Raw genomic sequence first — 27,481 nt, forward strand, 5'->3', positions numbered from 1 at the left:
TTTGAAATACCTTAAAATATACTTTTAGTTTCATTTTTCTAAGGAAACAGCATTTAAGAACTGAAAGAACAGCATGACATTAAATGATAAGGACCATATTTTAAAAAAACTTTATTAAAAAAGTTTACTTAGGTTTGATGATGATTTAAGTTGTATTTTAAAGTCAACTACTTAAGCATATAAACAATACAAACTGAGGTGCAAAATCAGAAGTCCAGTCACAGATGAGACTGTAGAGTTGAGCTCAAGATAGAAGACGTCTACCCATGGTAGGCACAGCTGCATGCTCATACACTAATTCAGTCTGTCTTGGTCACAAACCCTGCAGATCCGAGAAACTCTGCTTATTAGGTCAGTTTGATCTACTTAATATAAACTCGCCCTTTCTAATAAGAAGGATATTAACCAAAGCCTTCAGTTAAGCAATAAAACCTTTCTAATTAGCAACAAAAAATAAAAATGACATGCTTGCTCTGTTTTAGGCACTTTCAAGATCATAGTTTATTTACTGTAGGTAAAAAGCTAGTATACAGATTAAAGGGATCTTTTAAATTTCAACTCTACAGTTATACACCATCTAGTATTCTTACTCTGAATATTAACCAATAAAGTTTCTAAACACCTGTAAGCCCCACTGTAAATCTGTGTTATAAGGAAAAAAAAATATATAAATCAACACTTAATTTGTTCAATGCATAATATTTACATTGTAAAGCCAATGGGAGGTAACAAGCAATGGTAAAGAGGCAACACATTTTAAAAAGCCAAAGTTTTTATATATATATATATATATATATATATATATATATATATATATATATATATATATATTTTACAAGTGTGATAATCAGCATAATTGTATATAAAAATTAAAATATAGTATAGTGTCCCATTACAGAAATCTTAATAATCTGAACTGTAGTCATTACTTGCTAACCATTTACATGCAACACCTGCTAGGACTGACTGTTTTTAAGATGTAAAATAGATTATGACTTTTAAGAGACAAACATTAACTTGTGTACAAACAAAATTAAAAACCGCACTCAAGAACTGCACTGGTCACAAACGTCTTCCGTACAGGAGGGCAAGAAAAAAATGACAGAAAGCAGTCTCTTTCCATACACTAATTATTAAAGGCAGTGCATAGACAGAGAATGCCTGGATGGCAAACTCTGTAGATGTTGGAAACAAACAGCTTTTACATACATACTCTTTATAAAAGGCCTTTCTTTCCACCAAATGGCAATGACTGATAACAAGTAAGGGGCACCAGGTGTACAACTACATAGCTCTTGTAAAATACTAAGATGGGGCAGTTGTTAATGTACAACTTGAACTGTATTTACAATATAAAGGAATGTATCCCATCCCAAAACTGGTTTATGAAACAATTGGACCTTTCAACACTAGCCTTGTGACTCAGCTATCATTCTAATGAAAATATAAGTACACAAGAGACTTAAATGAAAAGTAAAATTTATGGGGTTTTACAGGAACTATTGACAAAGCTGTTAAATGGAATTTCTGCTTTTAAAGTAATTTTGTCAGACATAATTGAAACAACATTTGTGTATAAAATGCCCTGACAGACACTTCGACATGGACCTTTGGTGATTTTTTAAAAAGGCCCTTTTTGATCTGTTATGAATTGTACTGCAGAAATATTGATGCATGCACACATCTGTGTCAGCTGAGACTAGTGATCCAATTGCATGCACGTTTCCTCGAGGTGCTTTCCATGTTAAACCACTTCAATAACAATAAGATGAAAAACAGAGTAACAAATATTTCAGATAACTCAAATTTAAAAGGAAATGGAAAGCCAATATGGCAGTAAAACCTTTTTCTGTTGTTTTAAATAGGAAGGTCTCTTGTACCAACAGAATCCTGTATACAGATGCACAGAGAAAGAGGGAATACACCACTTATAATTCCATTAAACAAGAGCCAATTCATGTGAGAAGGTACAAATTACAGAAAACATGAATAGCCAATAGAAGAGAAACAATTGGTTTACATGAAAGAAAAGAGAACACTGCAGTCTGATTGCAGTTATTTTGTGAAAGCTGCTACAACAGCCCACAGAACCTCATTCGTGTTGGCTTTCATACATTCAACCTCAGGGTCTAAATCCAGAAGCTGCCGCATTCTCTTTGTCGCTAAATCATACTGCTCATCCAAAAGGGGGGCAAAAGCGTTCTCCAGAACATCTGAAGCATGGGCTAAATAAACGAGTGCCAACAAGCGCTTGTCCATGCGGTGGGGGTCATTCACCCATTTGTCAAGAACTGCTTCTTGAACCTTCTTGATGAGGCGCTGTTTGATATTGTTGTTGGTGAGAGGGTGCGTAGTCATGTCAAAAAGAAGGAAGTTCTGTTTCTCTGTTGTCAGTACACCTTTTTCCACTAGATTTTTAGCTAACCGTTCACGGACATTTCGTAACTGGTAGTGCAACTTTAATGGGTTCCATGTTTCACCTAAAAAAAAAAGCAAACAAAAAAGCCAACAGTCAGGCAAAATCTAAGCTGTACTACTACAGCAATTTTTTCCTCTCCCGTGGTGCAGAATGAGCTGTCAAATTCATATAGCTGACTATTACAGTAAGTTAGCGCGCTCATGTCACCATTTCTCTGATCTCTGACCCATCTAGATACATGCGTAGAGACTGAGACCACGTGAGCATCTCTGAGGAGTTTCACTGTGCATTTAAAGTTGGGATGAAACACTAGCTAAGCCATGTCTTGAGCAAAGATATGACAAACAAGCACTTCTGTACTGAAGAAAAATTAGCCATGAAGACTTTTTTTTTTTTTTTTAAACAGTAACCATAAAAATGAAAATTAAAAAAGTTTTAAAAAGCATCTCCTCCAGCCTTGTCTGCTCAGTCTTTGTCAATTCAGGGACTGGAAAAATCACAGAATCATCTAGGTTGGAAGAGACCTCCAAGATCACCTAGTCCAACCTCTGACCTAACACTAACCAGTCCTCCACCAAACCATATCAAAGTCTAAACGTCTTTTTAAGACCTCCAGGGATGGTGCCTCAACCACTTCCCTGGGCAGCCTATTCCAATGCCTAACAACCCTTTCAGTAAAGAAGTTCTTACTAATATCCGACCTAAACCTCCCCTGGAGCAACTTTAGCCCATTCCCCCTCATCCTTTCGCCAGGCACGTGGGAGAATAGACCAATCCCCCCACCTTGCTACAGCCTCCTTTAAGGTACCTGTAGAGTGCGATAAGGTTGCCCCTGAGCCTCCTCTTCTCCAGGCTGAACAATCCCAGCTCCCTCAGCCGCTCCTTGTAAGACTTATAAGCATCATTGCTATTCTTTCTGTCACAAAGGCAAGCTAATGCACACCTATCCCATATGCTCTCCTCATTTCTCTTATTGTGGTGGTTTTACTGTGCTGGGCAGCTAAACCCCACAACCGCTCTCTCACTCCCCCTCCTTTAGATGAGGAGGGGGAGAAGTAAAGCAAAGAACAACTCACGGGTTGAGATAAGGATAATTTAATTAAAGGGAAATAATAATAATAATTAAATAAAGATTATTATGAACTAAACAATTTAACTAAAGGGAAATAAAAAGGGAAAGGGGAAAAGGGAGGGGGAAAGGGAAAAATAAAAAGAAGGGAGGAAAACAAACAAATAAAATAAATGAAGGCTATGTGGAAGTGCAGAGGAAAGAAATTACTCTCTACTTCCCACAAATGAGCGATGATTGACCACGTCCTTGAAGCAGGGCCTCAACGCACGTAGCCGGTGTTCGGGAGGAGGACCGACGTTTTCCCAACGAGAGCCCACCCCTCCCCTCTTCTTCCTGTTTCCACCTTTTATTGCTGAGTGTGACATCACATAGTATGGAATATCCCTTTGATTGGTTTAGGTCAGCTGCCCTAGTGATGTTTCTCTCCTCACTTTTTGCCCACCCCCTAGGAGGGTTAGAGAGAGGCCCGGTGCTGTGCCACTGCTGCTCAGCAGTGGACACAACACTGGTGTGATAACACTGCTGTTCCAGCTACAAGTTCAGAGTACAGCAATGTATGGGCTGCTACCGGGAAAGTTAACATTCCAGCCAGACCCAGTACACTTATTTCTTCAGTTTTATGCTCTTCTTTCCACTTCTGCTCCCTCCAAGGTGAAACAGACATGCACCATGTGAGTGTGGGTGGATGGATGTACAGAAGAGCACTCGTGTTGAGAAGGGCTTTGATGTTTCTATGAAAACTATTTCTAATGCTTTGTTATGGCAGGACAAATGGGCACTTCAGAGCACATGTATGCACTTAAAGGAATTTTAAAAGCACAAAATAATACACCAGCAGCTACTGATAAAGCTGAAGTTGTCAAGCACTGAGAAATCCTTCTTTGATTAGACGTTTACTTCAGCTAAAGTTTTTAGGTCCAGCTTACCTCAGTATTTACTTTAAATATTAAAATCTCCTCCTGATATTAAACAGCCTATACGCTTTAAGAGGCAAGGGAAGAAACAGCATTAAGTATTTCTTATGTAGAAGTGTTTTTTCCATAAACAATATAACAACTTCTATAGCAACTTGTATCTTAGAAAGCTTTTTTTTTTTAAAAAAAATCTTTGGTTATCTTTTAATAATACTACTTAAACCAAAAACAAAACAAAACAAACAAACAAAAAAAACCCCACAGATTAATTTAAGGTTTCACTCATTGCAATGGAAGGTGGCAAACTGCATCTAAGTAACAGCCAGGTTAAGTACACAAATGAGGTAACACCAACTGCATAGTGAAAGGTAAAGAATCTACCTAGGCCTGAACTATGTAAGTCCCTATAGGTCCTACACCTCATTGAGGTGTGATTTCCCAGCTTGGCCACAAATGAAACTATCATATGCCAGCCACCACCTCCCCCAGAAAAGGCGGTCTCCTTATAGTGTTTCACATAGTAGAGGTTATTTCCTAGATGCTTCTAAATTTGTCAGGTGAATGCATCTATATGATAATAAAAATCAGTACTGTGGTGACACCTTGTGACCAATCTCCACCGTTACACAGATGTAACATTTATTTCATCTGCAGGAAGACCTGACATTTTGATCCAAACTTCTATATTCCCTATGCTTGCTTCCCTTAGAGGTGATCTTATAAACAAGAACAGCCTGGAAAATATAGCCTCAAATGTCCATACAAATATTTCTGTGATGGCTTTGAACTTGTATGTACTGGACCTTTAAGCAGTATTCTTTGCGTCTCTGATAATTATGGCTGGAATAGCTATTTTCCAGGATCCACCCCTAAAGTAAAATTCTAAAAGAATTTACAGAAAGAAAAAAAAAAAAATCTTCACAGGGCAGTTCTCTTAACCATGGGAAATGCAAAGAACCCTAATGCCATCAAAGAACTAGTAATTAAATACCCATGGGCAATTAAAAAGGATTGATCCAAGTCTCAGTCACAGCACCAATGATGATAATCTTCCCAGAGAAAGCTTAGCAGGCTCGTGCCTCAAGGAAATCTACATTGTTCATTCATTAGTTGACCTTTTTTGAATCAGTACTAACTTTATGAGCTCTTTCCTGGGAGACAAAGCCAGAGCAAGTTATGTATTTGGCTGGAGGAAAAGAATTGCTTTTGCAATCTGTGAAAGTGGAGTAGAGCTGAGCAAGAACAGACTAGCCTGCAGGGATGTGCAGCAGCAATGTCCCCTAAGCTAATTATAATAATCTATTTTTTTAGAAGTAGTAATGAATATGTATTAGTCTAGGTGCATAAAAATCAGCTGCTTGATGTAACTGGTGTGCGTCCTGGTGGAGCGGAGACTCCCGGTGCACCCAGCGCTGTTTGCTTACCTCTATTCCTTTATATTCTTTTAATAAATCCTATTTTTTTATTTAATCCTAATTTGAATCCTGAGCCATTTATAACTATTTGGGGGCTCGTCCGGGATGGCTATAGTTCCTGAATTCTGATTTAATCTAGGAGAGGCGCCCCACCATTTGGTGGCTCCTGTTTGAGTCAGATCGGGACTAATGCCATCCTGAACCTGAATAAAGGTAAGCAAAGAATTTTATTTTTTTGAGCTCCCTTGCCGGCTGTTTTTTGCCCATAATTCTGCGCGCAAAGATCCGGACGAAGACGACAGGGTCGTTTGGATACCATTCGGTTGGATTCCGGTGTCTGGGATCAAACCGGATGAAGACGACAGTCGTTTGGATACCGTCTGGTTCGATCCCAGACGAAGACAGCAGAGACGCTTGTGGATACCGTCCGATTGGATTCTGGACGAAGACGACTGATTCGTAAGATACCGTCCGGTTGGGTAAAGGTGCGGTTGCCAGTTTTTGTGTGTGAGAGTGTAACTAAGACTCCTAAAGTCAGCGTGGAGGTCTTTTTGTTTTCTCACTGGTTCTAATCTCCTGTCGGGGGGGCTGGGCCGGTGAAGAGAGGGATACGTGGGTGGGTGATAGGTCCTAAACCCCCTGCAAGACACTCTCACTAGGGGCAACCAAGGGCTGTGGGAATTGCCACAAGTAAAATTCCCGGATGGGTCAGATAAAATCAAAGACCAAGGACCAGAAAGGGAGCAAATTGCCAGATATATGACCAAAAAGTCCATTATGAATAATGATTAGAAATTGGAACAATAGGGGCCCCAGAAAATTAAAGAGTAAATTGAAAATGATCCAGTATTATATGATAGAATGACCAAAAGAACCCTTAAGACCCCATGTATTTTGATCCACGGAGGACGGGGTCAGGCTTTGAACATTAATAGTAGAATACCCGTGGATCCAGAAAAGAGCAAGCTGAAACATTGGAATTAGAAATTAGAGAGCAATTGATTAAGAATGAATATGTGCTACATTTGTGCCTGTGCTGCACTTATACCTCCAGATAACAAGAGCCTCTCGGACCCCGAGAACCAGATCAAAAACAACCTCATGGTTCAGACTTTAACCAAGGGGTCTAAAATAAGGAGGACTGTTCATAAAGGGACAGGTTATGTATATGTATAGGAATGTTTATGTATATGTAACTCTTTACTAAAGCAATTTGCCACATTAGGCGTGCACGACTTTGGTGGGACTACCCGCCCCGTGCTGCACGGAACTGAGTAAACATAACTACTTTACAATCCTACTGATTGTGGAGTCAGCTTTCTGTGAGGCATTTTGGTGAGCCAGGCAGGAGGCACTCTGCTCGGCTGCGGGATCGGCTGCAGCGTGGACGCCCCTAGGTACACCCTGAGTGTTTTTGCTCGGAGGGGACTCCACTCTCAGCTGCTCACCGCAGGAGCAAAGATCTCCTGAAACTGCAGACAAACGGTATGTTTTCCGCTGCTGGAGGGATACTAACTGGAGTGTTAATAATTGTATGTGTCTTTATGTATGCATTTTGTGTTGAAAGTATTTGTGTAAATGTAAGGGTTTGAAACAAAGTGTTACAAGTCACTTCACGAAGAACACAGTCAGAGACAATACTTATTTGGTTGGTTATCATTGTAAATTATATTCCTGTGGTATGAATGAGATGTGCTGGAGGCCTCCGTGTGCGATTGTGCTGTGTGAGTGAGACGCAGCGTTGCTGCAAAGCGAGTGCAGAGTTCCGATCCGTGGTTCTGTACTCTTTGCAAGGGGAGTGGGCAGAGACGAACGAAGTGCTTTACAGACTGAAAAGAAGTGCTGTTTTATCCAAGTTTTGAGTGGTGGTGCCTAATATATGGGCCCGGTGTATCTTGTGTATCCTATTTTTGCTCTTAAATGTTTTGACTGTGACAAGAAAAAGGCAGGTGCATGATATGACATGCTTCTTGCAACATATGAAGCCCGCACAGGCCGAGACCTGGACTCGCTGAGACCTGAACAGGCCGAGAGACCGGAGCGGCGCCGAGAGACTGGAGCGGCGCTGGGAGACCCGAGACACTACGGCACTACGGAGGGACTACCGCTGGACGGAGGGAGCCCTGAGAGACGCTGCAGAGCCACGGACGGCTCTGAGAGACACAGAATAGACCTGACAGAAGCTGCAAAACGCGGGGAAATTAAAGTAATTGCGGTGCGACGTGGGACATCCGAGATCGAGTTGCTACGGGAGACCAGAGGCGTCAGTGGACACCGGTAGCTGATCCTCACCGTGAGGCGAGTTGGCACAGAGCAGAGAGACGGACATCAGGACCCTGCAGCCTGTCTGACATAACCATGGAGGCAGCGGCAGCTGTGCTGAGCGGTGCTGCTTCACTGTAGCATTCTTTTTATAAAAGGTTTATCTTGCAATGCAAAAAAGACTATTAGTCCCCAGATCGGTGTTATAACTATTACTAATGACGACTTAGCTCTATTGCAGGGCAGGAGTGCAGAGACGCAGATTACACTGCCAAATGCCCACCGGCAGGCTCTTTCACAAACCGCTTCTAAGGTTGCAGCTGGCACTGCCTGCAGCCGTATAGCAGACGTTACACTCTCTTTCCTAATTAGTAATCATGTGTCTTATCCATTTGTGGTGAATGGCCAGTGACAAAAAGAAAAGGGGGGAGACAAAGACAGAAACGGTACAAGGAGGATGCCACTGACACTAACAGCATGGGTAATAGGAGTAGTATAAGTGACACAGGTGACGGTGCGGGGCGCTCTGCCTGCTGCTCGCCTTCGCCTGACTGTGCACTGCTGCCAACGGTGCTAGAGTAAAATGTGAAGACTGCTCAGATGGCAGTGATGAGAGTGCTTGTGTGAAGAAGATGTGTACTGAATCTGACTTTGTGTGCATAGATATCAATAAAGTGTGTAACCAGCAGAGAGACTGCAAGGACTGGGGTGATGAGCCCCTGAAGGAATGCAACATAAATGAATGTGATTGTCCAGCTGGGAAACTGTGGAGATAGTGATGAATGCCAAAACCCTGGTATCTGTAGTCAAATCTGTATCAACCTGAAAGGCTATCAGATGAATCCTGCTACAGGAACCTGGAAAGGGCCATACGGCAAAGCAAATTACATAACTGTTGCTTTACTTGTCAGAAGATAAAAAAGAAAGTGTTTCAACAAGCAGCCACGGGAGGGAAGAATCACTGAACCCTCGATATGAGGGACTGTACCTTGTTTTACTGGCTACTGAAACAGCTGTGAGAACCGCAGAAAGGGACCCATGCATCCAGAATAAAAGGACCAGTAACTACTGAAACTTGGAGGGTTGAGTCCACTCCTGGGAAACTGAAACTCAAGCTAAGGAAGAACTAATATTCTGGAAACGAGGCTCTGCATGAATTAAGGATGCCAAATAAAGGGGACAAGCTTGAAGTGAGGAAAGGGAGAAGGCAAGACCAGGGCAGGACCCTCCACTGCGGTGTGTATGGTCTACCGAGGGAGGCAACCCCTATGGGTATTGACTGCCGAGTGAGAGGGCCTCGACCGGACTTCTCCCACACTAAGGTCAGGTTGTCCTGAGAAAATAACATAAGAACCTTTTTTTTAACCTATATAAAATTGTGATTCGTTTTCCAGGAGCTGGATCACCCTGACAGGCCGAACGGTAACACAAACCTGAATCAACCCTGAAGGTGTTTGCCTATTATGATCCAGATACGTGGGCAGAAGACAGATCCTGGGACTATAGGACCCCAGTATATATACTTAATAGAATAATTAGGTTATTAGCTGTAATAGAAATAGTTATAAATGATGAGAACTGCTTTGTATCAAAATTGCCTAGCTTTGGATTATTTACTAGCACAAGAAGGAGAAGTCTGTGGAAAATTTAGCTTTAGTAATTGCTGTTTAAAGATTGATAAAAAGGGTGTTTCTTCCTAGTAGCTGATAGAATGTTATGTTCTGGTTTAGGATGAGAAGAATGTTAATAATATGCTGATGTTTTAATTGTTTTTAATTGTTACAGAGCAGTGCTTACACCAAGCCAAGGACCAAGCCAAATTCAGCTTCTCACTGTCCTGCCAGCAGGCAGGCTGGGAGGAGGGCCGGACTGCTCGGGGTTAGGTTGGGCATCAGACAGCAGGTGGTGAGCAATTGCATTGTGCAATACTTGTTTCATATACATTATTACTAGTAGTAATATTATCATCATTATAATTGTTATTATTGTTATTATTATTATTATTTTCTTGTTTTTATCTCAACTCACAGGCTTCACTTTCCCATTTCTCTCTCCCATCCCAGAGAAGGAGAGGGGGGAAGTGAGCGAGCAAACACAAACCTGGAAGGATATGGAATGGGATTTATTTTCATGGCTGCCTGGTGGACCATGGGTTAAAAGAGTGTTATTTTTATTGTTATGTGGTGTAAAGATGTTATTGTTTATACCTTGTATGATACCTTGTCTTACATTATTAATACACCGGGTGATAAATAGTACATTTATAATAACTTCATTAAAAAAAGGAAGGGGATATGTCAATTATGATGCTTAAGAATTGGACCCTCCAAGAACAGACTGATGAAATCCATTTAACAACAGAAGAGACACGAATTGTTGATATTAAAAAGAAGATAAGGGATTGTGAGGAATGTGTTAACAATTCGTGTCCATAAAGAACAATTCTGTTTGAATCCTGTATGCCTCTGGGCCCTGCACTGGCAATTTAATTCTTGAACCACAGATGCAGTGTGTCCCAGTCTCCCCCTCATTCTAGTCAATCTATCACGTCTTCAGAAAACACTCCCTAAATTTATGAACCTGTTTGTTTTTGTTATTCCGGACTTCTATTTCTAACAGTTACAGCCTTTTTTCCTGTCTTCTTTGAGATTAACTTAACACTGCTATAGATGTGTCTGTGAATGGCTGGGGAAGAATGTTTTAATTACTCGTGAAGCATCAAATAAGAAAGCTGTTTGTGTTTGATGTCTGGGAGTTTCAGAACAACTGATAACAACTAGTGACTGTTATGGGATACTATGAGGATCCTTGGTATCTGGCCAGGGGGGCCAAGAGATTAAGAGGAAGAAAAAAGAAGCTGAAGGACGGTTGGGAAACAAGACCTGCAGAGAGTGTACAGAGAGTGTTCCATAAACTTGGAATAGTGCCGAGTGAGTACAAAGGTGAGAGGAAGACTACGAGCCTTCAGCATGAAAGACCCCTAGAGACCCCCAGAGGAGACTGATGCGCATGCTCCAGTAGGAGGAACTGGACCCCGGAAGCTAATTATAATAATCTATTTTTTTAGAAGTAGTAATGAATATGTATTAGTCTAGGTGCATAAAAATCAGCTGCTTGATGTAACTGGTGTGCGTCCTGGTGGAGCGGAGACTCCCGGTGCACCCAGCGCTGTTTGCTTACCTCTATTCCTTTATATTCTTTTAATAAATCCTATTTTTTTATTTAATCCTAATTTGAATCCTGAGCCATTTATAACACCCCCTACTGACAAGAAATGTTTCGTTCTCTCTCCGACAAACACTCATGGAACAAGAAGGAAGGAATGGCAAGGACACAGTATGAACTGTGCAAGAAAATATTAAAGTACAAGGAAGGCTATTTCAGGTGGTACAGGACAAATGGGAAGAACATAATGAAAACAAGAAGGCAGAGAAAGCTGGAGAGGTTTTACTCACTTCTGAAACTTGTTTATCACAGAATCACAGAATCACAGAATTTCTAGGTTGGAAGAGACCTCAAGATCATCGAGTCCAACCTCACAGCTAACAGTCCCCACTAAACCATATCCCTAAGCTCTACATCTAAACGTCTTTTAAAGACTTCCAGGGATGGTGACTCCACCACTTCCCTGGGCAGCCTGTTCCAATGTCTAACAACACTTTCGGTAAAGAAGTTCTTCCTAACATCTAACCTAAAACTCCCCTGGCGCAACTTTAGCCCATTCCCCTTATTACAAGTAACAAATATATTTAGATGAACAACTTCAAGTCTCGTTGCCCCCTACCTCCCAAAGTTATGTTACTGACAAAATAGTGATTCTCTCCGCACTACTGCTCATGCACCTGAAGTACAGCTCTGATCTACTCCAGGGAAGCTGCATTTTGTGTTTTGTAAAAACAGCCAAGCCTTGGTGATACATTTTGGCTACAGAAAAAATAATGCTTTTGGCCACTGATCTCTTCAGTTTAATTTATGTAGTTTAATTTATTTCAGTTTACTTTCCTTTACAGAAAAAGCTGCGCACAAAGTGCTCATCTTGAAGCCTTTGTTTTGAACAACTAGAAATACATATATATTCAACATATATTCTAATGTTGTTACATTTCTCTAGTTAACGGAAAAACAGAATTCCTCTCTATTGTTTCTTTATGATTGATGGCTGAATTTTCACCCTCAATTTTTACATAGGAACAGTGAGCTCTTTATCTTCTTTCCTCATCAAAAAGCTCTGAATACTGAATCCATGTGATTATACTCTAAACTTCTACTACCCCTCATTTCCAGTTACAGAGGAAGGCAGTTATACGTCTTAAGGGCACAGTCCTGATTCACTTCAGATTCAGCAGAAGACATCTCTTCCATAGAGTTGATATGTTCTGACACTTCAATCTAGATCCTTTCAGTACCAACTTAAGTCAAAAGAAACAGTTACTTATGTTTGATTAAAGACTACAATCAGCAAGAGACTGCTCTAGAGGACAGACTAATTACATTTTTGCATAATTTCTTCTCCAAAGTCTTGCAGTGTAATCTCTAGCGATGCCATATTGAGTGGCATCACTAGAGATTACAAAAAAAGCAAATATGTTATGTCCAAGGCTTACCACTAAGCAGTTCAATCCAATTTTGTACTGTTTCAGGAGGTTGGGTCTCCTTTATGTGTTTCAGAGCTTCATCAAGCAGAACATCCCCTGTAGAAGTATCTGACTTGCAAATCACCTATGACAGAACGAAACACAGCATTTTCACTTAGTTCATATACCATAAACATCCAACAATAAAAAACAGGAAAATTAACTAAACTTATAGCATTCATACATGCTTAATAACTCTTTGTTTATATATACATATTTTTAAGGAAGATAATCCACTGACCTGACTAGGTCCTTCATTTCTTCCTCAAAACAAAGTACACTACAGCGTTAAACTGATCTCTGATGGCACTCTATTTTACTGCTTCAAATCAATTTATTAAAAATACTTCAGTTAAACAATTAGGCCACATGAAACTGAGAAATCAGTTAGGAACTGAAAAAAAACAGGAAAACTGGTTTTCTTCCATAGATCAATGTCAATACACCATCTGTAAGTTTTTCAGCTCTGAAAAACATGCTGACCAGCAATATTACGTTCCATTCACTAACAGTTCATATATATTAAGCAAAATCTGTACGTACAATAAATGACATTATATATTACAGGGGTTTATGTTTCCATTTAATAAATTCTAAAATGATTTATTTGACTTATTTCCCCAAGAGAGCACAGGAGAAAGAAAATCATTCACAGGAATGTAATAAAACTTAAGAACTTAAGTAACTGCTTGTTTACCAGTACAAGCAGTTATATAAACCATGTACAAATACCTTTTTTTTTTTTTTTTTTTTCTTCCTCTTGGTTAGAAAGACAACACAGAATCACAGAACTGTCTAGGTTGGAAGAGACCTCCAAGATCACCTAGTCCAACCTCTGACCTAACACTAACCAGTCCTCCACTAAATGATATCCAACCTAAACCTCCCCTGGAGCAATTTTAGCCCATCCCCCCTCGTCCTATCACCAGGCACATGGGAGAATAGACCAATCCCCACCTCGCTACAGCCTCCTTTAAGGTACCTGTAGAGAGCGATAAGGTCTCCCCTGAGCCTCCTTTTCTCCAGGCTGAACAAGCCCAACTCCATCAGCTGCTCCACATAAGACTTGTTCTCCAGACCCCTCACCAGCTTCGTCGCCCTTCTCTGGACTCGCTTGAGCACCTCGATGTCCTTCTTGTAGCAAGGGGCCCAAAACTGAACACAGTACTCGAGGTGCGGCCTCACCAGAGCCAAGTATAGGGGGACAATCACTTCCCTAGACCTGCTGGCCACACTGCTTCTTATCCAAGCCAGGATGCTGTTGGCCTTCTTGGCCACCTGAGCACACTGCTGGCTCATATTCAGCCGACTATCAACCATCACTCCGTGGTCCTTCTCTGCCTGGCAGCTCTCCAACCACTCATCTCCCAGCCTGTAGCTCTGCTTGGGGTTATTGCGCCCCAGGTGCAGGACCCGGCACTTGGCCTTGGTACATTGACACGCACACCTAACTTGGTGTCATCTGCAAACTTATTGAGGGTGCACTCGATCCCCTCATCCAGATAATCAATAAAGATATTAAAGAGGACTGGCCCCAGTACTGAGCCCTGGGGGACGCCACTAGTGACCGGCCTCCAACTGGATTTGACTCCATTCACCATGACTCTTTGGCCCGGCTATGCAGCCAGTTTCTAACCCAACAAAGCATACGCCAGTCAAAGCCACGAGCAGCCAGTTTCTTGAGGAGAATGCTGTGGGAAACGGTGTCAAAAGTCTTGCTGAAGTCAAGGTAGACCACATCCACAGCCTTTCCCTCGTCCACTAATTATTCGGCGGTCTATAACAGACCCCCACCAGGATGCTTGGCTTGTTGACAATAGCACCAAGCTAAAAACTTATGGATTTAATTAGCCCAAGTCAGTGTAGTTTAATTGTAAAAAGGACACAGACCCAAAAAGAAAACACTGTTTCTTTAGGAAAAGTATAATTACTACAGCACCAAAGCTGCTTATGAAAATAATGATTAAACTTATCAAACAACTTGAATTGCCAGTTTATCTTTTTACCTGATGCCTATAAAGTGCTAACAGGAAACAAAGAAAAAAACTTAACTGTTGAGGGATTTCTTGAAACAGCAAAAATCCCATGGCTTGCTGTAGCTGAGCAAACCAAGCTACCAGGGCAACTATGAGAAGTTCCCATGACAGTGTTCCCACATCGCTCAATTGAGGAATTCAGAAAAATATTGTTACCAGTAGCTGGCTTCAAGGACAAGGTCTATGTGACTGCTAATCACAAGGGGTTGTTTTCTGGCAGGTGGGGTTGTTTTCTTGCAGTTGTTTGTCTGAGTGCTTTTGACCAATAATCTTGTGTGAGACACTGTCCACCCCTGTTAAGTTCTCTATAAAAGTTAGGCTATTCGGGCAATAAAATAGAGCATGATCTGACTCTACTGGTGTCTGTCGTGCTTTCGGCCGTGCTTCCTGCAACATACGGCGCCCGGACAGGCTGAGACCCGAACAGGCTGAGGCCGGGACATCGGAGCGGCTCCGGGACATCGGGACACAGGAGCGGCGCCGGGAGACCCGAGGCACACGGCAAGCCGACCACCGCACGGAGAGAGCACTGAGTGACGCTGCAGGGCTACGGCCAACTCCGAGAGACAAGGACAGACCTGGCGGACGCCGGAACACCTGAGAGACGTTGAAACACTCTGCACAGCGACCTGAACAACGGAATCGCGGCGGGAATCGGGAAACGGAAAAAGGAATCGCGCAGGGACGTGGGAAATGCAATCGCGGCGGGACGCGGGAAACGGAATCGCGGAGAGACGCGGGAAACAGAGCCGCGGAAAACGCGGGACATTGAAATAATCGCGGTGCGATGCGGGACATCCGAGATCGAGTTGCTACGGGAGACCAGAGGCGTCCGTGGACTACGGCAGCCGACCCTCACCGTGTGGCGAGTCGGCACAGAGCAGAGGGGCAGACATCAGGACCCTGCAGCCTGTCTGATGGAACCACGGAGGCAGCAGCAGCAGCGGCTGTGCTGCTTCGCTCTAACATTCTCTTTATAAGAGGCTTATCTTGCAATGCAAAAAAGACTATTCGTCCCCAGATCGGTGTTATAACTGTGTTTCTGGATAAGGTTCCGTGGGGTTGCCACATTCTACGGATTACTAATGACGATTTAGCTCTATTGTGGGGCAGGAATGCAGAGACGCAGATTACACTGCCAAATGCCCACCGGCAGGCTCGTTCACAAACAGCTTCTAGGGTTGCAGCCGGCACTGCCTGCAGCCGTATAGCAGACGTTACACTCTCTTTCCTAACCAGTAATCATGTGTCTCATCCATTTGTGGTGAATGGTCAGTGGCAAAAAGAAAAGGGGGAGAGTAAGGGGCGACAAAGACAGAAACGGTACAAGGAGGATGCCACTGACACTAACAGCATGGGTAATAGGAGTAGTATAAGTGACACAGGTGATGGTGCAGGGCACTCTGCCTGCTGCTCGCCCTAGCCTGACTGTGCACTGCTGCCGACAGTGCTAGAGTAAAATGTGAAGACTGCTCAGATGGCAGTGATGAGAGTGCTTGTGTGAAGAAGACGTGTGCTGAATCTGACTTTGTGTGCAACAGTGGTCAGTGTGTGCCAAACAGATGGCAGTGTGATGGGGATCCGGACTGTGAAAATGGGTCTGATGAGAGTGCTGATCTGTGTCATATGAGAACATGTCGGGTAAATGAAATCAGCTGTGGTCCTCAGTCAACCCAGTGTATCCCAGTGTCCTGGAAATGTGATGGTGAAAAGGACTGTGACAGTGGAGAAGATGAAGAGAATTGTGGCATTGTGACTTGTAGTGCAGCAGAATTCACATGCAGTAGTGGGCAATGTATTTCCAAAAGCTTTGTCTGCAATGGTCAAGATGACTGCAGTGATGGTAGCGATGAGCTGGAGTGTGCACCTCCTACCTGTGGTGTTCATGAGTTTCAGTGCAAGAATTCTACCTGCATCCCTATCAGCTGGGTGTGTGATGATGATGCTGACTGCTCCGACCACTCGTATGAATCTTTGGATCAGTGTGGCCGCCAGCCTGCACCTCCAGTGAAGTGTTCTGCGAGTGAGGTGCAGTGCGGCTCAGGTGAATGTATCCACAAGAAGTGGCGATGTGACAGAGATCCTGATTGCAAGGATGGAAGTGATGAAATTAACTGCCCTTCTCGGACCTGCAGACCAGACCAGTTCAGATGTGTAGATGGGAGCTGTGTCCATGGGAGTAGGCAGTGCAGTGGTGTGAGAGACTGTCTGGATGGCACTGATGAAGCAAACTGTAACAATGTTATTCAGTGCTCTGGACCTGGCAAATTCAAGTGCAGAAGTGGAGAATGCATAGATATCAATAAAGTGTGTAACCAGCAGAGAGACTGCAAGGACTGGGGTGATGAGCCCCTGAAGGAATGCAACATAAATGAATGTGACTGTCCAGCTGGGTTTGATTTTGTAGACAAGAGAAACTGTGGAGATTTTGATGAATGTCAAAACCCTGGTATCTGTAGTCAAATCTGTATCAACCTGAAAGGTGGCTACAAATGTGAACGTAGCCGTGGCTATCAGATGAATCCTGCTACAGGAACTGGGAAAGGGCCATACCGGTACAAAAACACAAATAACACCTGTGATTACAATGACGCTGCTAAGCAGGGTTTAGGAGTTTATAGCATGGAGACAAGGGGTAACAACTACAGTGTTTGGAACAATTGTACAGCTTTGGCCTTACCTCCTGATGTGCTTCTGATTTGTGGGGATGGGGCCTGGCAAGGTATCCCTGCAAATGCTATCAGATGTCCATGTTACTTAGATAAACTCATTGTATTTGCTCCTAGCTTGTTACAGTTGCGTGAGATCACCAGACATAAATGGGCATTGCTTGCATCGGATTGCAATGATAATGTTGAATTGTGTGGGGTTGCAGCTAGAGCGGCATTAGCAATTTCAGTGCCTGGAGTGGCATCTGCGGCCACACGTAACAACTTAGAAAAATTGGTATGCTGGGCCGAGAGGCAAGCCTATGCCACGACAGAGATACTTGAGGAGATGTTACCAGATCAAAATAGTCTGCGACATCTGCTTTTACAGGATCAAGCTGCTATTGACATCTTGCTTTTGGCTCAAAGGAATGGGTGTGAGGACTTTAAGGGAATGTACTGTTTAAACCTTTCTGATCATAATGAGTCAATTCACAAATCCATTACTTTCCTGAAAGAGCACATGAGAAAGATTCAATATGGTATCAATCCTTTCGATCAATGGTTCACTGACTTGTTTGAAACAAGGTGTAGATGGTTGCTGGGTTTAGTCACAAGGGGATTAAGGATTTGGTTTATGGTGGTGGTAATCATCGTTGTGTGTTGTAAGTATAGCTAAAGAGTTACTTGTAAAACTGCTGTGTTGGGCTTGGTTTGCTCAAAAGAAGAAGGGGGAATTGTTGAGGGATTTCTTGAAACAGCAAAAATCCCATGGCTTGCTGTAGCTGAGCAAACCAAGCTACCAGGGCAACTATGAGAAGTTCCCATGACAGTGTTCCCACATCGCTCAATTGAGGAATTCAGAAAAATATTGTTACCAGTAGCTGGCTTCAAGGACAAGGTCTATGTGACTGCTAATCACAAGGGGTTGTTTTCTTGCAGTTGTTTGTCTGAGTGCTTTTGACCAATAATCTTGTGTGAGACACTGTCCACCCCTGTTAAGTTCTCTATAAAAGTTAGGCTATTCGGGCAATAAAATAGAGCATGATCTGACTCTACTGGTGTCTGTCGTGCTTTCGGCCGTGCTTCCTGCAACACTTAACCACATCAAAACAACTCCAGAAATAGAGAAGCAGTAGGTAGAAAGTCTTATTTTTTTAGTAAAGCTTCCCAGTAATCAGAAAGATGCTTGTTACCAGTCAGTAAAAGCTTTAAGTTTTCCATTGAAATACATCCCAAGTTTAATTCTGTAGTTCTAATAATTCTTGCTACAAATAGAAGAATGTATTCTCATAGGGTCTGTAGATAACACTGAACAGAAATGAGTTGCAGTGATAGGACAGCTTTGTAATGGCAAGGTGAACCTTAACTGGCGATGCGTCCAAGGATGAGATGAAATCAGAAAAAAATGCAAAGTATTACAGTCAGAGTGAAAAACAAGGAACAAATATGAAAGATATAATAAATGACTGCATAATCAGAATGGCAGAAAAAACATCTAGTAATTCTAGCAGTAAAATAAAAACCAAACGAATCAACAAAAGGCAAGTCTTTTGACAAAGGGAAAATTTCATTCTAAGCTGTATTAACAGGAAAGTTGTAGGAAAGATCTTAGTGAATACCTAGCAGGTTATAGCTAGAATATTATGTCCATTTTAGATAGTGTATATAAAGCATATGGGTCCCGATGGGATGCATCCACGTGTGCTAAGGAAGTTGGTAGAGGTGATTGCTGAACCGCTTTCTATCATCTTTGAAAGGTCCTGGAGAACAGGAGAGGTGCCTGAAGACTGGAGGATAGCCAGTGTCACTCCAGTCTTCAAGAAGGGCAAGAAGGAGGATCCGGGAAACTACAGGCCAGTCAGTCTCACCTCTGTCCCTGGAAAGGTGTTGGAACAGCTTGTTCTGGATGCCATCTCCAAGCAATTGGAAGAGAAGAAGGTTATGAGGAGTAGTCAGCATGGATTCACCAAGGGGAAGTCGTGCTCGACCAACCTCGTTGCCTTCTACGATGGCATCACCAGCTGGGTAGGTGAGGGGAGAGCCGTGGATGTCATCTACCTTGACTTTAACAAGGCATTTCATACTGTCTCCCATGACATCCTGCTAGCAAAGCTGAGAAAGTATGGGAGAGAGGAGTGGACAGTAAGGTGGGTTGAGAACTAGCTGACTGGCCGAGCTCAGAGGGTGGTGATCAGAGGAGCAGAGTCTGGCTGGAGGCCTGTGACTAGAGGTGTTCCCCAGGGGTCGGTGCTGGGTCCGGTCTTGTTAAACATCTTCATTGACGACCTTGATGAGGGAATAGTGTCTGCCCTCAGCAGACACAAAGCTGGGAGGAGTGGCTGACATGCCAGAAGGCTGTGGTGCCATTCAGCGAGACCTGAACAGGCTGGAGAGATGGGTAGGAAGAAACCAAATGAGGTTTAACAAGAGCAAGTGTAGAGTCCTGCACCTGGGAAGGAACAACCCAAAGTATCAGTACAGGCTGGGGGACGACCTGCTGGAGACGAGCTCTGAGGGTCCTGGTGGACAACAGGTTGACCATGAGCCAGCAGCGTGCCCTCATGGCCAAGAGGGCTAATGGGATCCTGGCGTGCATTAAAAGGAGTGTGGCCAGCAGGTCAAGGGAGGTGATCCTCCCCCTCTACTCTGCCTTGGTCAGGCCTCACCTGGAGTACTGTGTCCAGTTCTGGGCTCCCTGGTACAAGAAAGACAGGGATCTCCTGGAAAGAGTCCAGCGGAGGGCCACAAAGATGATATGGGGCCTGGAGCATCTTCCCTATGAGGAAAGGCTGAGAGACCTGGGTCTGTTCAGCCTGGAGAAGAGAAGACTGGATCTCATTAATGTGTATAAATACCTGAGGTGTGGGAGACAGAGGGATTTGGCCAACCTCTTTTCAGTGGTTTGCGGGGACAGGACAAGGAGTAATGGCCACAAGATAGAGCACAGGAAGTTCTGCACCAACATGCGAAAGAACTTCTTCACGGTGAGAGTGACAGAGCACTGGAACAGGCTGCCCAGGGAGGTTGTGGAGTCTCCTTCTCTGGAGATATTTAAGGCCCGTCTGGACACCTACCTGGGCATCCTACTCTAAGGAACCTGCTTTGGCAGGGGATTGGACCCGATGATCTTTTGAGGTCCCTTCCAACCCCTTCAGTTCTGTGATTCTGTGCTCCTGTGATTTTAGATAGTGTATATAAAGCACTAAAATTTAAAACTTTATTAAATCAGCAAGAATGAAACAGTCAGCAATGACAGGTTAAAAAGAACTAGGTTTGATCAGATATAAAAGTAAAGCATGTAAAATATTTTTGCAAAGTTGATAGCAATCAGGAGTTTAGTATTTTAGTCCAGACAATCCCTACTTGAAATTAAACACACAGAACAACACATTAACTTTATGATTTACAAGCTTGTAGTGTAACTTCACTCAAAAACTTCATTAACCACATTATAAGGATATATAATATTTTCCAGTTTTATACCAATTTTTCTGAACTTTTGGAAGTTTCTATTCTTTAATTATACATTAGTATATTTCAAGTTGGGTTTTTGGTTGCTAAATTTGGCTCTATTAATACCCACCTTTCATGTATTCCTTTAATAAATAGCCAAAAAACACCCAACAATTTTATCTTTACTTCTAAAAACTGACATTCCAGCAAAATTTTAGTTTCTTTGAAGTGTCCCATATGATTAATTTCACAGTAACCTTAGTTATAGTGGATAGTTCCAGCCTCCTGAAGCTGGTAACCTATTACTACTCACCATCTCACTAACAGATAAGATGCAAAGTCAAGTTATTGGCTTGTTTTGTTAAAAACAACCACCACCACACATACACCCCTCACTGAAGAGATGTAACCCAGACTTCAGAGCATTTTTGAAGAAAGAAAAAAAAAAAAGATTTAAAAGGTTTAGAAAACAGCTTTCCTTGCTTATTTGGGGTTAAAATATTTTTACTGCCACTACAAGGAAGTTTAAGAAGTTAGTTTGAATATAATCCATGATGACAATCTGAGCCTCAATACACAGGCACTTAGAGCAAAGACCTATAAGGAGCATAGACTCTTCCATTCAATTCAGTCAGGACTCCATAAGCTCCTGTGAAGCCACAAAACATGGAGATTTTGTCTCCAAGTTTACCATTCTCTGAAGCCAGGCAATAAAGCACTGTTTCTTATACTATGCTACAGTGAACATTCACTGTACAGATTCTTCCAATTATCCTTCCCCTGAAACAAAAGTATTTTGATTTATACTTCTCAATATTTCTTTTCCCCCTCCCTTTCTCAGCACATGGAGACAGGCAATAATGGGAGCTCAGCCACCTCTCTCCTATATTCACAGATCTGCTCTTTCTTGGACAAGGATTTATTGATCAATGTCTCTTGGTTAATTAAAGCACAAGAAGAGTAGGAAATTGAGTGGGTCGGGCATCTTGTGAATTGAATCATCACAGAAGACTAAGTATCCTCAAGGGGAATATTTTCATTTTTTTAATAGATGAGTTAAGATAGAGAAAGAAGCTAATAGCTTGGTTCTTCAGATGTGATGATCCTTAGCTCTATTAAGGAAGCCTTTCTTTATCCCAATTTTTCAGCTGTTTATCACGTAATCGCTTTGCCTGGTATCTGACTGCTAAGAACATTTCAATTATACAGAGTATTTAATTTGCATTTTCCACAATGAAGCTCTGCAATTAGGCAATGCTAAAAATGAAGCACCTCATGCATTGACTTTTTGAGTAAACTCTTTATAATTTAGTTTTAATAATAATTATGAGAAAAAAATCACTCATGCACAAATCACTCAGAATTATCAATTATAAAATACTGAAGTTAATCCACCAATGATTTGTTGAGATTTCTTTTCTTTCAAAAAACTGTAATTATTGGTTTTGCTTTCTGACATAGTAAGGAAGCCATTTTCTATCTTCAATAACCACTAGTCTTAGAAATTGCTTTATTTACATACAAACCTCGGCTTTCATTTGTTTCCAGCAGTGATACCATCAGTAGATACAACTCCAAAACAATGCAGTGATTATATACTCTCAAGCCAAATTTACAAGGATGTTGCAACATAAAAACACATCCTACTGACTTTCAGAATTTTTACTGAAGCTCATCAAGTCCGTCTGCCAGTTTCTCCATCTCATTTGTCTCCAGCATTCAAGCATGTTTATATATCTGCACTACTGACCAAAGAACTAGTTCTACCCTCCTCTTCTTCTCAGCTATTGCTTGTACCACACCTGATGACAAAACCAAGAAAATGATCCAAATAAAAATTGAACGGATCAGATACGTTAATTAGTTTTCAGACAGAGTGATTACCTGACAAGGCTGCACAAACACCAGTAAAAAATAAAGAGAGACTCCAAAAATAATAAGCTTTCTTGCAAAGACAGGACTGCTGTCTTTGCTGCTGAAGCTCCACACCTCACTGAATTGCAACCTTGTATACAACTAAACAGCTCATTCCATTCACTAATCATGGTACTTGGCCTTGTGTTTTTTTCTGTGAATTAAAGCGAGCAAAGCCTGCAAGCTTGTACCAAAGGAGGGTGGAGGTGGACACTTGGTAGAGTTCAGGCACATAAATCTACTAAACATGGGAACAAGACTGCAATTTCATATTAAACAATGCAAGACTTTACATAAAATGAGAAAAGACACATGAGAATGACTTCTAAACTGAGAGGTAGGGTAGGACAGAAGAAACATCATAGATATCAATAGTTAGGGATTTTACTTGCATGAAATTCTATAAGCAGAAATCAATCTTCATTTGAATTTTATATTGTCTTTTTCATAGAATGCTCCTGCCTGCAAAAATCTCTAGATTTTTTGTTGACCACCCCAACAAAAAGAACAAAGCATTGAATACTAGTTAGATTTAGCTTTCCTTAAAGCAGCCAAAAAAAAAAAAAAGAACACAGACAGACCCACCCCTAAAAATCACATGATAAAATTTTAAAAGAGGAACGAGAGGCAGACAAGAATTTGGTTTGTATGCTGTAGTAAAGATATGCATGGTTATTTGGTTATTTCTCCATTTTCCTTAAAAAAAAAAAAAAAAAAAAAAAGACAGTTAAAACTTCAGGTAGACAGACCTGACAAGGTTTGCATAGAAAGAAAATAGCTGTTAAAGAACATTCCTGAATGCCTAAGGAGCCAAAAGCTTTGTGAGGAAAAAAAAAATGTAGAAACTAATCAGTGCTGAATATGCTTAAATGAAGCTAAAAGAAGCAGGTGCTGTTTGCCTGAACAGAGGTTCAATTCTTTGGAGGAGAAGGAAGCTGGGAGAAGATTAGGGAATTTGGAAGTGTTCCTTTAAAAAAAAAAAAAATCAGCAAAGCATAATATTGACGGGGGAACAGGCTATGAAAGAGGATTTCCTTGTGGTGGATAGAAATATTTGACCACGTATTCAATAAACTTATTTTACAAGTATCCACTAATGCTGATGAAGTAGAAATTCAAACAGTATGACTTTTCAAACAGTAGAATTCAAACTATGACTTTGCACATTTTGTACTAAGGAAAAAAAAACGACAGCAAAATCAATAAATTAAAGCTTCAAATCTTCATCCTAATTCAATAAAGAACCTTAAAACTTTGCTCATCTTAAAGGTCAGCGAGTACAATCAATTTAACACACCAGTCACGCACTTTACCTAGAGTTTTGTGTTCTCAGGGGCCTAAGGTACAAGGATGTTTCCTTCCTACGCACTGCAAAGCATACCATGCAGAGGATACTGTGTACACCAGCACTAACTGGTGGCTTGCAGGATACATCTGTCTTGCTGTCAGTTAGCTGTCCATCTCAGCCCCAGCTCACATCTCACTGACACTGCAAAAGCCAGTTCCTTCGACAGATTGCAACTGGTGCTGCTGGAACCCAGCAGCAACTGCTATCACTGCACCCTGGCCACAGCCACAGCCAGATGATTGCGAAAGGCTCCCAACAGCAGCAGGAACACATCAAGAGAACAAACAGGAACTGAGAACAAGTACAGAAAATTTTACAAGACCTTTCAACTCACCACTGAAACAGTTTAGATAATAACTCTGTGCCTGTAATGTAAGTCACTACTCAGAATCTCTAACCCCATTCATAGGAAAAGAAAAAAAATGTTTTACCTTAAAACTCACTGTTACTTGTAACTACTGCATTGCAAGAACACGATGCAAAAGCAAATATGAACACATTCCTCCCACTTACCTTTCTTGTCAATAGACTTTTGCGCCTAATTCCGCAAGCCTCTAGCTGAAGACGCCCTCGCAATGCCAATTCGATTAACATGCAGCCACGCAAACCTGAGGAGATGCAATCATTCCAAAATGAAGTGTAACCCTGAGAAGATGAAAAGACAGTAAGATACTTCCACCTCCACCTGAAAACAAATAGAAGAATCATAGAACCATTAAGGTTGGAAAAGACCTCCAAGATCATCTGGTCCAACCATTCCCCCACTACCAATATCACCCACTAAGCACCATGTTCAACCTTTCCTTAAACACCCCCAGGGACGGTGACTCCACCACCTCCCTGGGCAACCCATTCCTATGCCTGACCACTCTTTCTGAGAAGAAATGCCTCCCAATTTCCAACCTAAACCTCCCCTGGGCAACTTGAGGCGATTCCCTCTAGTCCTGTCACTAGTTATCTGCGAGAAAAGGCCAACCCCCAGCTCCCAACAACCTCCTTTAAGGTACCTGTAGAGAGCAATAAGGTCTCCCCTGAGCCTCCTCTCCTCCAGACTAGACAACCCACGTTCCCTCAGCCACTCCTCATAGGACTTGAGTTCCAGGCCCTTCACCAGCTTCATGGCCCTTCTCTGGACATGCTCCAGGGCCTCAATGTCCTTCTTGTAATTAGGGGTCCAAAGCTGAACACAGTACTTGAGGTGTGGCCTCACCAGAGCAGAGTACAGGGGGACAATCACCTCCCTGGTCCTGCTGGCTACACTATTCCTGATACAAACCAGGACGCCGTTGGCCTTCTTGGCCACCTGGGCACACTGCCGGCTCATGTTCGGGCAAGCATCAGTCAGCACCCCCAGATCCTTTTGCTCCGCACAGCTTTCGAGCCACTCTGCCCCAAGCCTGTAGTGTTGCATGGTGTTGTTGTGGCCAAAGTGCAGGATCCGGCACTTAGTCATGTTCAACCTCATCCCATTAGCCTCTGCCCATCAATGCAACCTGTCCAGGTCCCTCTACAGGACCTTCCTACCCTGCAGCAGATCAACACTTCCCCCCAACTTGGTGCCATCTGCAAACTTTCTGAGGATGCACTTGATTTCCTCATCCAAGTCATCAATAAAGATATTAAAGAGGATAGGCCCCAACACTGATCCCCGGGGAACTCCACTAGTGACCTGTCACTGTTGAGGGATTTTTGAAACAGCAAAGATCCCATGGCTTGCTGCAGCTGAGCAAACCAAGCTACCAGGGCAACTATGAGAAGTTCCCATGACAGTGTTCCCACATCGCCTGATTGAGGAATTTAGAAAAATATTGTTGCTAGCAGCTGGCTTCAAGGACGGGATCTACATGACTGCTAATCACAAGGGGGTTGTTTTCTTGCAGGTGGGGTTGTTTTCTTGCAGTTGTTTGAGTGCTTTTGACCAATAATCTTGTGTGAAACACTGTCCGCCCCTGTTAAGTTTGCTATAAAAGTCAGGCTATTTGGGTAATAAAAGAGAGCATGATCTGACCATACTAGTGTCTGTCGTGTTTCAGCCGTTCTTCCTGCAACAGGTCACCAGCTGGATTTCACTCTGTTCACCACCACTCCCTGGGCCTGGCCGACCACACAGTTTTCAACCCAGCAAAGAGTGTACCTGTCCAAGCCATGGGCTGCCAGCTTCTCCAGGAGAATACTGTGGGAGACCATGTCAAAGGCCTTGCTGAAGTCTAGGTAGACTATGTCAACAGCCTTTCCCTCATCCACCAGGCGGGTCACCCCATCATAGAAGATGAGGTTGGTCAGGCAAGACTTGCTGACTGCATGAACCCATGCTGACTGGACCTGTTTCTATGGTTGTCCTGCATATGCTGCATGATTGCATTCACGATGACCTGTTCCATCACCTTTCCTGGCACCGAGGTCAGGCTGACAAGCCTGTAGTTCCCTGGGTCCTCCTAATGACCCTTCTTATAGATGGGTGTCACATTACAGAATCACAGAATCATCTAGGTTGGAAGAGACCTCCAAGATCACCTAGTCCATCCTCTGACCTAACACTAACAAGTCCTCCACTAAAACGTATCACTAAGCACTACATCTAAAGATCTTTTAAAGACCTCCAGGGATGGTGCCTCAACCACTTCCCTGGGCAGCCCATTCCAATGCCTCACAACCCTTTCGGTAAAGAAGTTCTTCCTAATATCCAACATAAACATTCCCTGGAGCAACTTAAGCCCATCCTCCCTCGTCCTGTCACCAGGCATGTGGGAGAACAGACCAATCCCCACCTCGCTACAGCCTCCTTTAAGGTACCTGTAGAGAGCGATAAGGTCACCCCTGAGCCTCCTTTTCTCCAGGCTGAACAAGCCCAACTCCATCAGCTGCTCCACATAAGACTTGTTCTCCAGACCCCTCACCAGCTTCGTCGCCCTTCTCTGGACTTGCTCGAGCACCTCGATGTCCTTCTTGTAGCAAGGGGCCCAAAACTGAACACAGTACTCGAGGTGCGGCCTCACCAGAGCCAAGTATAGGGGGGCAATCACTTCCCTAGACCTGCTGGCCACACTGCTTCTTATCCAAGCCAGGATGCTGCTGGCCTTCTTGGCCACCTGAGCACACTGCTGGCTCATATTCAGCTGACTATCAACCAATACTCCGTGGTCCTTCTCCACCAGGCAGCTTCCCAACCACTCATCTCCCGGCCTGTAGCTCTGCTTGGGGTTATTGCGCCCCAGGTGCAGGACCCAGCACTTGGCCTTGGTGAACTTCATACAGTTGGCCTCAGCCCATCAGTCCAGCCTATCCAGATCCTCCTGCAGAGCCTTCCTACCCTCGAGTACATCGACACGCACACCTAACTTGGTGTCATCTGCAAACTTATTG

General features: G+C 42.8%; 1 protein-coding gene and 1 pseudogene across 3 annotated transcripts in view; one reads left to right on the forward strand and one right to left on the reverse strand.

Annotated features, from left to right (window-relative positions):
* Positions 1–472: 472 nt before the first annotated feature.
* Positions 473–27,481, reverse strand: part of LOC113842276 (Golgi phosphoprotein 3) — a 66,044-nt gene continuing 39,035 nt past the window's right edge. The window contains exons 2-4 of one of the 3 annotated variants that reach the window (XM_027448955.3): positions 24,632–24,763; positions 12,687–12,801; positions 473–2,480 (exon numbers count right to left, since the gene is read on the reverse strand). In XM_027448955.3, coding sequence (XP_027304756.1) covers positions 2,056–2,480; positions 12,687–12,801; positions 24,632–24,763 — 672 coding nt within the window. In that variant the 3' untranslated portion in view covers positions 473–2,055. Of the gene's footprint in view, positions 2,481–12,686; positions 12,802–24,631; positions 24,804–27,481 lie in introns of all 3 variants that reach the window. The other 2 variants (XM_027448956.3, XM_027448957.3) reach the window with 2 other exon arrangements.
* LOC140000589 (very low-density lipoprotein receptor pseudogene) lies at positions 15,764–18,490 on the forward strand (annotated as a pseudogene).

This window comes from Anas platyrhynchos, chromosome W, assembly GCF_047663525.1.
Source record: "Anas platyrhynchos isolate ZD024472 breed Pekin duck chromosome W, IASCAAS_PekinDuck_T2T, whole genome shotgun sequence".
Taxonomy (NCBI): Eukaryota; Metazoa; Chordata; class Aves; order Anseriformes; family Anatidae; genus Anas; species Anas platyrhynchos.